Source organism: Austrofundulus limnaeus, unplaced genomic scaffold (assembly GCF_001266775.1).
Source record: "Austrofundulus limnaeus strain Quisiro unplaced genomic scaffold, Austrofundulus_limnaeus-1.0 Scaffold117, whole genome shotgun sequence".
Lineage (NCBI taxonomy): Eukaryota > Metazoa > Chordata > Actinopteri > Cyprinodontiformes > Rivulidae > Austrofundulus > Austrofundulus limnaeus.
Window position 1 is genome coordinate 1,360,425 of NW_013952519.1, and position 12,832 is coordinate 1,373,256.

At 39.9% G+C, this 12,832-nt stretch overlaps 1 protein-coding gene across 1 annotated transcript; it reads left to right on the forward strand.

Annotated features, from left to right (window-relative positions):
- The first annotated feature begins 7,415 nt into the window (after window positions 1–7,415).
- On the forward strand, window positions 7,416–11,500 carry fam163b (family with sequence similarity 163 member B). Its single transcript, XM_014014637.1, has 3 exons — window positions 7,416–7,842; window positions 9,001–9,116; window positions 10,538–11,500. The coding sequence occupies exons 2-3, from the start codon at window positions 9,024–9,026 to the stop codon at window positions 10,967–10,969; spliced, it is 525 nt and encodes a 174-aa protein (XP_013870091.1). The 5' UTR covers window positions 7,416–7,842; window positions 9,001–9,023; the 3' UTR covers window positions 10,970–11,500.
- Window positions 11,501–12,832: the final 1,332 nt, after the last annotated feature.

The window sequence follows — 12,832 nt, forward strand, 5'->3', positions numbered from 1 at the left end:
GGGGGGAGCCATGACAACATCTTCCAGCCAGGAAGGATTTAGTCAACAGACCCAAGGCCTTTGCCGGGGAGACCCAGATTCTGTAATCAGTTGTTTTGGGAACAGAAAGGACAGGCAGACGATAAACAATTTTCCCGCTGCCTTAATGTCTGCTGATACTCTCAAGGTGGCGAATCCAATCAGACAAAATGGTGTGGACACATACAGCTGAGCCGATTCATCAGCTTCTCCAAGATCAATTACATCTGGCCAGCAAAGTCCAGGGACCACAGCCGGCCCGCAGAACCGCTTGTAGACCGAGTCCAGTTCGCTCAAGGCCCAATATCCGAGTGCTGATAGTATACGGTCATCCATCAAGTTGATCAGTCAGCCAGAAAGTGCAAAGCCACCGATGCTGTTTTGTAGAACACCAGGAGACCACCAAGACAATCTGTAGAATCCAGTGATCAGAATCCAGACACATATCCAGAACAGAGAAAATCAGAGGTCCCACCTTCGACATGTCCTCCTATGGAAAAAGAAAAATAAACTTGGTTCCAAAAATTTTAAGAGACTAGCTAACCAAGTCCATAAATATGAAAATATCCATGATTTCTTATTTCGGATGAAAGCAAGGCTCCAAGCAGCAAAGCAGAGAAAGATAAGGTATGGCAGGAGAGCAGGGAAAAACCGACTTACTCCTCCGAGAGCGAAAAAAAATAGCTTAACATAAAAGAAGGAAATGCAAAAAGCTGAAATTAGCAAAACAATAACAAAGGAACCGAAAGATAGCTAAAATGGCAAAAAATGCCAAAATTAGCCAAATAAATAGTCCAAAAAAAGATTGAAATTAGCACAAAACAAAACCAAAGTTAAAGTGTGATGTAGATTTATAAACATTTTGAAGTGTTCTAAAGAAACTATACTGTTTTATTATTTGTTTTACAGTGAATCTTTTACGTTGCCCTCTTTATGCTGAATCACGAGTCCTGTTTCAGTTTCTTTCCTTTGCTGTGAACGTTTTCATCTCACTGTGATCATCTGATTTACTTCCTCATCAAGAAATGTGACTAATTTATTCTGACAGGTGCTTTAATACAGAGAAGCCCAAACTGTGAGCCGGTGTCACCAAAGGTGCCGTCAGTAATCAGTCCATGAGATTAGATCTGTTGCCACACGTTGACTCTAACGTCTGCAGCAATGAAAACAGCATTTATTAAGCAAAATTAAAAAAAACAAACATTTACAGCAGATTTTACAGGTTTATTATTTGAAAAATAACATTTGATGATATAACTGCATTGATCCAGTTAATATATCGAATAAAAGCTTATCTGGTTTTAACGTTAAAAATGATTTGTTAGTTTGTTTTAAATAAAATAATAATAATTATGCAGCAAAAGTTCACTGAATGGGTTTCATTTGATGAACAGATCAAGTTCAGGTTCATTCAAGTCCCAAATAGGCAATTAATGTTACAGCAAGTCTGTTAATTAATGAAAATGAAGCATCTGAACATGGTTTATCAAAAGAAACTTCATATTATTAATTTCTGACACAACTTTTCTCTTAGTAACCTATAAATCCTGAGTTTTATAAGTTCAAATCATGCCCAGATTGAAGGAAAATGTGGTTATCTTTAACGTCACGAGACAAACTGAGCGGTTTTTAGTTCTGCTGCTTCAGTTTTAACCTTTAGATATCCTCCAAGTGAAAATTACAATAAATAAGACTTAAAAAAAGGTTTAAAAGTTGACAAAAAAAAACAATCTTACTTCTGTAAACCTGACCTCAGCTCCACAGCAGCCTTAATGGCTTTTTAAATCATATTATCCCCTGGAAATAAATAAAGAGAACAAACGCTCTCTGCTTTTTTCCCTCTGTTTTGTCTGAAGGCGAGGTTCAGTTTCTGCAGGGTCCAGGTTCTGAGGGGAACTCGACTCAGACGTTTGCAGCCGGTGACGCAGAGAGGCGACGCAGAGCAGCAGTCTGACGTCACGAGCCGAAACACCGGGAAAACTTTAGATTTCTTATAAACAGTTGGGGTTTTGTGGGCGCTGGTTGTTCAGGCTCGAAAATCAGAACCAGACAAACACTGAGGGCCGCAAAAACACACGGAGTCACCCTGGGATCAGAAAATAAAATAACTTTTTCCTCTCAGGTCTGAATAAAGGAGACTAAATTAAACTCATTACACTATTTTACAGCAAAAGGTCTAATTTAATGTCTTTATCTCAGCAGAAGAATAAAAACTGAGTGAAGATCTGAGTTTAAATAACTTTGAGTTTGTTGCAGCTGTAAACAAGCTTTGTTTACTGAGCCAGACGAAACATCTGTTTTTATTTTCCACAGCCGTGTTCTGACTTTTGTTCTGACTTTTGTTCTGACTGAAGGAACAAGAAGCCGGATCAGTGGAAGGGAGGTGGGATGGGAGTGAAACAGAGGAGGATGTCTGCTATCAAAACGTGTCACATTAAGGATTCCTCAGCTCCTCTGGGTCTGTCAGACCTGTTAGCTGAAGTGGAACAAATCCTGCAGGAGAAACTAAACTCTGTCTCTTTTAGTTTTAAACACTTTCTGTGGATTAAAACAATACAGTCTTATAATTATTTACTGTTCTGTTCGGCCACGCCCACCTGCACCTGATCCTAGCTGAGCCTGAACAGGTGTTGGTGGTTCCAGTAGTTGGTCTTTATATTCTCTGTTGATCCGTCTGTTCCTCAGTCCGATGTTCTACACTTCGTTTGTGTCTAATAGTTCTCCCTGTAAGGTTTGTCTGCCTCTGTAGCATTTTGATTTTGTTATTAAATTGAGTTTAGTTTTAGAAAAGAAGCATCTGTGAGAGGTGTTTGGGTCAAAAATCATCTATGACACTTTCATCTCTACAGATTCTGGCTGTGTCTCCATTGCAGGAAGTAAAAACTGCCGTGTTTCCCTCTGTTGATTTAGCCGCTAAATCAACAGAAGGAAACAGGCATTTAGACGCTAAATTTTAGCATCTAAATGCCTAAATTCTGTGCCGTGTACGGTTGTTGTAACCACTCGAATTGGGAGAAAGATAAACGTTCTTTTGTGTTCCCGAAGTAGCATGTCAGAAAAAAGACGACAAAAGTGGATCATTGATCTAAAACAGGAGGTGTGGACACCGGAGAGTTTGCAGCGACCACTTTCTAACAGGATCGTATCGTTTAAATCCTATTTTCAAATATTCTATTGGACAGTTATTCAAATTTGGGTTTACAGAAGCTAAATATAGATCCAAGCACACAGAAATGACAGGAATTAGAAAGAAGTCGACAGACATTTAAAGCTTCTTTGGATCCTAAATGTTTGACCCAACCTGAAACTACAGTGGTTTGCAAAAGTATTCATACCCCTTGAACTTTTCCATATTTTGTCACATTACAACCACAAACATAAATATATTTCACTGGAATTTAATGTGAAAGACCAACACAAAGTGGAATACAATTGTGAAGTGGAAGCAAAATTTTACATGAATCAAAACATTTTTTACAAATAAAAAACTGAAAAGTGCGATGTGCAAAATTATTCAGCCCCCTGAGTCAATACTTTGTGGAGCCACCTTTTGCTGCAATTACAGCTGCAAGTCTTTTAGGGTATGTCTCCACCAGCTTTGCACATCTAGTGACTGCAATTCTTGCCCATTCCTCCTTGCAAAACAGCTCAAGCTCAGTCAGATTGGATGGAGAGCGTTTGTGAACAGCAGTTTTGAGATCTTGCCACAAATTCTCAATTGGGTTTAGGTCTGGACTTTGACTGGGCCATTCTAACACATGAATATTCTTTTTTTTAAACCACTCCATTGTAGCTTTGGCTTTATGTTTAGGGTCGTTGTCCTGCTGGAAGGTGAACCTCCGCCCCAGTCTCAAATCTTTTGCTGACTCCAACAGGTTTTCTTCCAAGATTGCCCTGTATTTGGCTCCATCCATCTTCCCATCAACTTTGACCAACTTCCCGGTCCCTGCTGAAGAGAAGCACCCCCAGAGCATGATGCTGCCACCACTATATTTGACAGTGGGGATGGTGTTTTCAGAGTGATGTGCAGTGTTCTTTCTCCRCCACACATAGCGTTTTGCATTGTGGCCAAAAAGTTCAATTTTGGTCTCGTCTGACCAAAGCACCTTCTTCCACATGTTTGCTGTGTCCTCAACATGGCTTCTGGCAAACTGCAAACGGGACTTCTTATGGTTTTCTTTTAACAATGGCTTTCTCCTTGCCACTCTTCCATAAAGACCACATTTGTGTAGTGCACGACTAATTGTTGTCCTGTGGAGAGTTTCCCCCACCTGAGCTGTGGCTCTCTGCATTTCATCCAGAGTCACCATGGGCCTCTTGGCTGCCTCTCTGATCAGTGATCTCCTTGTTCGGCCTGTAAGTTTAGGTGGACGGCCTTGTCTTGGCAGGTTTACTGTGGTGCCATACTCTTTCCATTTCCGGATGATGGATTGAACAGTGCTCCGTGAGATGTTCAAAGCTTGGGAAATCTTTTTATAACCTAAGCCTGCTTTAAACTTCTCCAAAACCATATTCCTAACCTGTCTGGTGTGTTCTTTGGACTTCATGATGCTGTTTGCTCCCCAATATTCTCTTAACCAACATCTGAGGCCATCACGGAGCAGCTGTATTTGTACTGAGATTAGATTACACACAGGTGGACCCTTTTGAGTCATTAGCAGTCATCAGGCAACTTCTGAATGCAATTGGTTGCACTCAGGGAAGAGGGGGCTGAATACTTTTGCACGTCGCACTTTTCAGTTTTTTATTTGTAAAAAATGTTTTGATTCATGTAAAATTTTGCTTCCACTTCACAATTGTATACCACTTTGTGTTGGTCTTTCACATTAAATTCCAGTGAAATATATTTATGTTTGTGGTTGTAATGTGACAAAATATGGAAAAGTTCAAGGGGTATGAATACTTTTGCAAACCACTGTAAGTAATTGTAGCTTTGAGGCTTTTGAAACCTTTTATCTGACTCATCGTATAATACGAGCTCTGCAGCACCAGACAGTTTGTCAATCACCTCGACGCCAGTAAATCCTACAGATTTAGCAGCTATTTCATTGAGACAATATGGATCAGATCCTAAATGTATGCAGATTTTTTGTGTGATATCTCATCTGTACCAGAACATTTAGGACATTATACTCACTGTGATCTGTGAGAACTGAACTCTAGTGAACTGTGTTCGATTGATAACAGGTTGGACTCTGGAGGTCTCTGATTGGTCCCGGCACTTTGTCCTTGATGTCACCGGTTCCTCTGCAATCCCTTCCCCCATCCATATTTGCCCCCCCTTCCTGCTCAGCTGCCTCTGCTCCTGTTAGCAGAGTAGTTTTTTTGTGTGATGCTCATGTGTTTTCTGTTTTTGTATTAAACACAGGATCAAAGCTCTTTTTTTAAACTCATCCTTCCTATGTGTGTGTGTTCTAAACTGCAAGGTAGCGCACTACGCTGCGCGGGGCCCTGCACATTCATTCCCCTGTGTCTGTCGTGTGTGTGTTTCTCCGGACGGATATTCAAAACTACAAATTTCGTTCTGCATTGCATCTGATGTTGTATGAATGACAAACGATTCATGATTTTTCTGTCTTGAACCGGAGCAAATCACTTCCTTCCCCCCATCTGAATTTCATGCATCATCCAGGTCACATGACTGCAACCCAACAATTCATGTGTTACAGAAAATGCTCTGAAAACACTGAAAATGCTGAAAACGCTCTAACTTTGTGCACAAAACGAGTTCTCATAGCTCTTGTGTAATTTTGTCGCACAATTACACAGATGACCGCAGATTTCTCCAGTTTTTGAGGGTAAATAATTTCTAAACACTAGTGTGACAAACCTTCACATCATGTTACTTTTTCTGGACTAAAACTGTTTCTCATATTAACCAGATTGTAGTTTTATGCCTCATATTAACCAGCTGACAATAGGAAGCCATTCTATGGGACTGATAACACCTAATAACGTCCATTTCATGGATGATAACATCCGAAGCGGGTGCTTTATTTCTGCTTCATATTAAAAACTGAACGCTCATCACTAAACCTGCAGTGAACTAATTAAACATCAATATTCAAGATCCTTTGTCCTTCAGGAGGGATGTGTTGCAGCCAGAGATAAAACACATAAATACAAGACATCAAGATCAGAAATGTTCATTAAGAAGTCTGATTACTGCAGGTAGAAAAGAGTTTTTTAGTTTTTTTGTCCTACATCTTAGCAACAAATGTAGGACAACAAACAATTTGTTGCTTCTTCAACATCAACACTTCCTCTCATGTCAAACCCTGGTGGTGTGAGCTCAGCCTCCACAAGAATCGTTTGTGTTTTAATTCTTCTGGGAACAGCTGGATGTGTTGAATCACAGCAGGAAAAAAACATCCCTCTAAGTTCCAAACTCCATTAATATTCCAAACTCCTGTCTGTAAAACAGCGAATCTCAGCTGGCTTCATCCTCTAAATAATTCACTCGTTGAAATCTTTTCTTTCTCCTGAAGTCTCGGTGACGCTCGCAGTGAAGAGGAGCAGAAAACACAGGAAGAGGAGAAGACGAAGAAAAACATAAAACATAAGTTTTATTTTATATCAGTGACTTTTTAAATTCAATTAGAGGACAAATCAGATTGAGGAATTATAATTTGTTTTTGTTGATCATTTGAGATTAACATAGAAGAAACTAATAGTTTACTTTTTTATGTTTCTTCTCATTATTTGCAGCAAACAAATTTTTAGGCAGCTGACTATTTTGACTCTTTTGCCATTTTATTAATTTTATTGTGTTCAGGGGTGTGAGAGTTACATCAAACTAAACATAAAATTGATACATTTAATATATTTAATGAACAGAAATCTTCCTGCAGATCACAGGGAAATAAAATACATTGAGGAAGACAAAGTTTTATTTTGATTTGATGTTTTTGCTGTTTGAGCCTAATTTAATCAGAATGTTTTGGATCAGTGAACCTTCTGTTTCACCTGTCGGTCATTCACCTGCTCCTAAAACACCTCCCAGTAAAAAAGCTTCCCACTCTTCACTGGGTTTTGTTTCTGTTTCCTGTTTAAAGCAACTCGCCTTCATCCACAAGCTGCCTTTCTAACATGTAAAACCTTTTTTTTTTCAGTTTTCAAGTCTTTTCCGTGGATTTAAAGTCAAGAACCTTAAAATCAGTTGAATTTGAAACTCATTTTTCTAGTTTTGAACGGGTTGTCAATTATCTGGAGAATAAAGAAGGCAGATGTTTTTCTTCAGGTTTTACAGATGTTTATAAAACGGTATTTTTTCTCGGATGGATCCTCTGAGTTTTTTTTTATTTTTTTTGTGACGCATTTTCTGTCCTCAGTATCAGAAATAAACGCGCTGCATCACAGACATGAGACCGGAACACACACACATACACACGCGCGCGCGCGCACGGACCTGAGCTCGTGCTGCTTTCAGCTGCTTCTGATTGGAACTGAGAGATTTGGAGTTTTTCCTCGTTTTTTAGCTGAACTTGTTTGTGTTGATGAACCTGTTCTGGAGCTGAATTCTGAATCTTTTGTCGGAGGGAAACCGTGATGATGTGAGAGGAAAGGTTGACGCGTCTCCGTGTTTTTCCTCCATCTTTGGAGCTAAAGACTGATTCTTTGTGTGATTAGATTTTTTTAAATCACTTCCCAGGAACTTGTGGTTCTTTTGGCTTTAAATGTGGATGAAGCAGGATCCTTCAGAGGGAACTTGCATGTTCGGTTCCTCCTCCTTCCAGCTGAAACCCGAACCTCCTGCAGCGCGGACCGGTGCGCCCCGAGGTGCTGCGGGTGGAGCAATGAAACCATCCAGGAACTGAGGTGGAGGTAAAAGGACCAGTTTGTGTCTCCACGGCTCTGATTCTGTTCAGAACAGAGGAATATGGGTGTAAATGTAGCGAGGGGCACCATGGCGCGATTTTTGTGCGTAAAAGTGCCCAAAGTGCGCAAAAAAAAAAGTTCATTTACGCGCGTAAATCACGAGATAAAAGGAAAGTCTGGCAGGAAAAATCCCACAAAGAAAAACACAATTAAGCATCAGATGTTTAAATTAAGACAAAAAATTGACCTCAAACAACTTTTCAAATAATTTTTTATTTGTTCTTTGAAAAAAAAACTAGTTTTTATTTTCTGTCAGTCATCAGTTTGTTTCAGTGATTTTTTTTCAACTAGTTGTTTAAAATGTTTAATTTGGGAATTAATTATAAAGATTTTTGTGTCAAACAGCATCACGGTGGCTTGATTATTGTGGAATTTTCAGTTCTGTTTGAGTGAAAATGTGATCAAATTGAAAAGATATGAATGAGCTCAGTCCTGCAGATTCCAATCATTACATCTCTAAAATGAACAGGTCATTGTCAGATAATCTGAAGATGTGGTGGATTAGTAAAAGATAAATCAGTGAAGTTAAGTAAATATAATTAACTTTTACCAAAGTGAAGCTTTATGGAGTCGGAGAAAGTGTTTCTGTTGATCAGAAAAGATTTATTTCACTTTAAATTGATTGTTTTTTCATTAATCATGAGTGGAGAATCAGGGGCTAATCCCTCAGATTAATAGCCTTTTTAAGAATAAACTGGTTGCGTCATTGACCTACAAGTATGGTGGAAATATGTTTCCTTCACTCTGACTAAACTCTAACCTCTCCATCATTTAATCAGTTTGTGGAAAAAGTCAATTTGTTCAGAATTCCTGTCAAATATTATTTCACCTGAAAGAACCAGAATAAACTAAAGTTCATGTTATTCTTGGTTATTATCATTAAAATATTCTCTTTACTTCCACTGCCTCTGTTTTATCTTTCCTTCTCTTGGCTCCTCTGATATTTGTTTCTTTATCTTCTTGTCATTTTTTTCATCACATTATTCTTTTCACTGATCATAATGTTCCTCATTAATCTTTTCTCCCTTTTGTTTGTTTGACCTTCCTGTCTTCATCATCCTCCTTTCATCTGTTCTTTTCTCCTCCTCCTCCTCCTCGCTGCAGGTGGTTGATGGGGAGGATTTCGAATGTCAGCCGGGACAGTGGTCATTGCAGGAGGAATTCTGGCTACAGTCATTTTACTGACCATCGTAGCCGTGTTGTGTTTATGTAGGTTACAGGTACGACTTCTTCAAAAAATGTTTTAAACCAAAAAAATTTAAAAAAATCATTGTCATTTAAAAATCATCACAGACACTTTTGTAATTAAGTGCAACATTTTGGGCGGTTACTGATATTGTGGAAAATGATTGATTTGTTGCCACACACAGTGATGGGTGAGACTTTCAGCTGCTCACACATCAAACTTTAGCTTAATATTTGTATTATTTACAGGTTTACAGTGGTTTTTGTGTTTGCTAAGGTCAGTTATCTGTGACAACCATTTTGAATCAAGCTGACTTCAAAAGTAAATTAGTTGTAGATCTGTTTAGTAAAATGTCAAATGATTTGAGATAATTTGCTAACAGACAGTGTTGACTCAGAAAGTTAAAGCCAATATTTTGAAGGGATCCATTATAACATTAGACTTTATTTGATAATCATTTATTTTTACTGTAAAATAAAGACTGTAAAAATACTGTTGGCTGATTAATTTTTTATCATTTTTAAACTAAAAGTTTCAAAATATATTTTAACGGACAGAGCCATTTTATTTACACACAAAGCATTCTGGGTAAATGATGACGTGGATAGGTCCTCGGTGCGAGGCTGCTAGCGAGCTATATCCACCCTGAAGGTTAATCTTGGACAATATCTGATGATCGACTCTTTTAAATGAAACCAGAGAGCGTTGACAGAGAGGAGAAGGTAGAAATGACTCAGCCTGGAACTGAAAATATGTATGGATGGAGGACAACAGAGCTGCTTCATGGAAGAAGAACCTCAGCTTAGCCGGTTAGCTTTAGCATTAGCMCMRATGYTATCACCATATAAATGTATTAGCTCGGCGCTACACATTCTCCTCTCATCACTGAGGTCCTCCATCCACATGACAGAGAGGGGAACACAAAAATGACTCAGCTTCAACTGAAAATATGGATGGAGGACCTCAGTTTAGCTTGTTGAGCTAATACATATTAGGCAAAATAGCATGGGCGCTAGCGCAAAGACTAACAGGCTAAACTGAAGTACTCCATTTCAGTTACAGGCTGAGCCATTTCTACCTTCTCCTCTCTGTCAACGCTATCCACGTCATCATTTACCTAGAATGCTTTGTGTGTAAATAAAATGGCTCCGTCCGTGTTAAAATATATTTTTAAAAATTTGCAAAACTAAACAGCCTACAGTATTTTTAGTCTTTATTTACAGTTAAAATAAATATTTATCAAATAAAGTCTAAACTTACAACTAATCAGGGATCCCTTTAAGGAAAGATCTCAGTGGATCTGTCAGAGGTTAGACAATGTGTTGGACACGACCCTTATACTACCACACCAGATTTTAGTCCAGTATCTGTAAAAATGTCTGAGTTACACATGTGGTTGGTTTCATGTCAGGATTTTTAAAACAAACAGTGTGACTCTTTGTTTTCTGGCTGCAGTATTACTGCTGTAAGCAGGAGGAGTCTGAAAAGGGGGAAGAGGAGGAACCAGAACTTGACACCATGTCTCCCTCTCGCCCCCTGGCTCTGTGCGCTCCTTCTACACCTCCAACGCCGGAGCAGTACAGCGACGAGCCCGAGACCTACCCCCCCACCTTTCTGACGGAGGCCAACGGACCCGCCAGCTACTCCCCACCTCCTCCACGCAGGTGCCAGCGTGCACACGCCTTCTGCCCATCCTGTGCTCGCTGCTCTGTGCCCTTCTACCTGCAGCACCCAGAGAGACTGTGCAACGGCGGGCGCAGGATCAGCTACAGGACTGTGCAGCAGCAGGACCTGGAGCTGCCCGAGGACCTGGCAAACTTCTACCAGAAGCTGCTCCGCTCCTACGCCGTGAAGGAGACGACTCAGAGCTACAGCACTGACGTCTAGCTGCTGCTGTCTGAAAACCCACTGGGACCTGAGGCAGATGCTGTAGCATTGGTCGTGATGCAGCAGCAGCATCAGGACCGACTCACGATGCTGCTGCATCAGGACCGACTCATGATGCTGCTGCATCAGGACCGACTCACGATGCAGCAGCATCAGGACCGATTCACAATGCTGCTGCATCAGGACCGACTCACGATGCAGCAGCAGCATCAGGACCGACTCACGATGCNGCAGCAGCAGCATCAGGACCGACTCACGATGCTGCTGCAGCATCAGGACCGACTCACGATGCTGCTGCAGCATCAGGACTGACTCACGATGCTGCTGCAGCACCAGGACCGACTCACGATGCAGCATCAGGACCGACTCACGATGCAGCAGCAGCATCAGGACCGACTCACGATACAGCATCAGGACCGACTCACGATGCAGCAGCAGCATCAGGACTGACTCACGATGCTGCTGCAGCACCAGGACTGACTCACGATGCTGCTGCAGCACCAGGACCGACTCACGATGCAGCAGCAGCATCAGGACNCTGACTCACGATGCTGCTGCAGCACCAGGACTGACTCACGATGCTGCTGCAGCACCAGGACCGACTCACGATGCAGCAGCAGCATCAGGACCGACTCAAGCTAGAGGAAAACATGTTTCTGTCAGACTTAAACTGAACAAGCTGTGATCAATTTATTTAATCTTCTTTAAGCCAATTAGCTAGTTGAGTTGCTACCAAGTTGTATGTAAATCAAAGTAAAACAAAAATCTTTCACTCTGAGCTCTAATTACAAGGTTTAACACATGTTCTGTTTGTTTGCACTGGACTGCAGACAGGATGTATTAAATAATATCTGTCTGTGCTTGTGGAGCTCCACTGTCAGAAAATATCAGAAACACATCTCAAAGCTTTATGAGCACACAGGTCACAGAGTATTTAGTCGTCACACAAAATCACTAAATGTAAAATATTCTGCTGCTCAATGTTCCTAAGATTTTCACTTTTTTGCTTTACAAGTCAGATTTGAGGATTTCTGACACATTTGTGGTGGAAGCTGTGTTGTTTTTAATTTATTTGACAAGTTGCAGCAGAAACATGACTAATGTACAGCTGAAGCTGTTTTTGTAGTTGTTACACAGGTGGCCCAGTTAGAACCATTAGAATATATAACGTGTTGCATTTCTAAATTTATTTTGTCATCTTTTTATTCTTTATTTTATTTTAGTTTTGGACACAAACTGTTTTGGAAGGTAAATAATGAGTATAAATCCTGACATTCTCAGCTCAGAAAAAATTTTATGATCCAGTTAATTTTTCAAACCCAAGTTTTAAATTTTTTTGTTTAGTTTGGAAAAGACTGGGACTGCTGCATCTTATTTTTTCATTGTGTTTTTAGTGTTTTAAGCGTCATAAATGTGATGATATCTTGCTGACCAGCAGGAGGCGTCAGCTGCTGCCGCTGAACTTCATGTTTCAGCTGCTGTGTGGAAGTTGATCAGTGCCAAAGATGTCACATCAGATAGAAATTAAAGCAAGTTGATTTATTAACATAAAAAAAGCCGATCTAGGAGGATGTTGAGGTCTTTTGAATTCATAAAATTCATAACAAATACTTCTATTTCTTAAAGTTAAATGTTTAAATCCATGTGCACCAAAAAAAGATGCAACTTTATGTAAAATGTATTTGCAAATCTGAAACTCATGTTTGATTTACAATGAAACACAGTAAATGTTAAAATTTGAAACAAAGACATTTTTACCGTTTAAAAAAAAATCTGAATTTGATGGCAGCAACAAATCTCAAAACGTTGTTCCAGACTCACGTTTCCCTCTTATTTTGCCAAAACATCTGGTCGTGAGGAGAG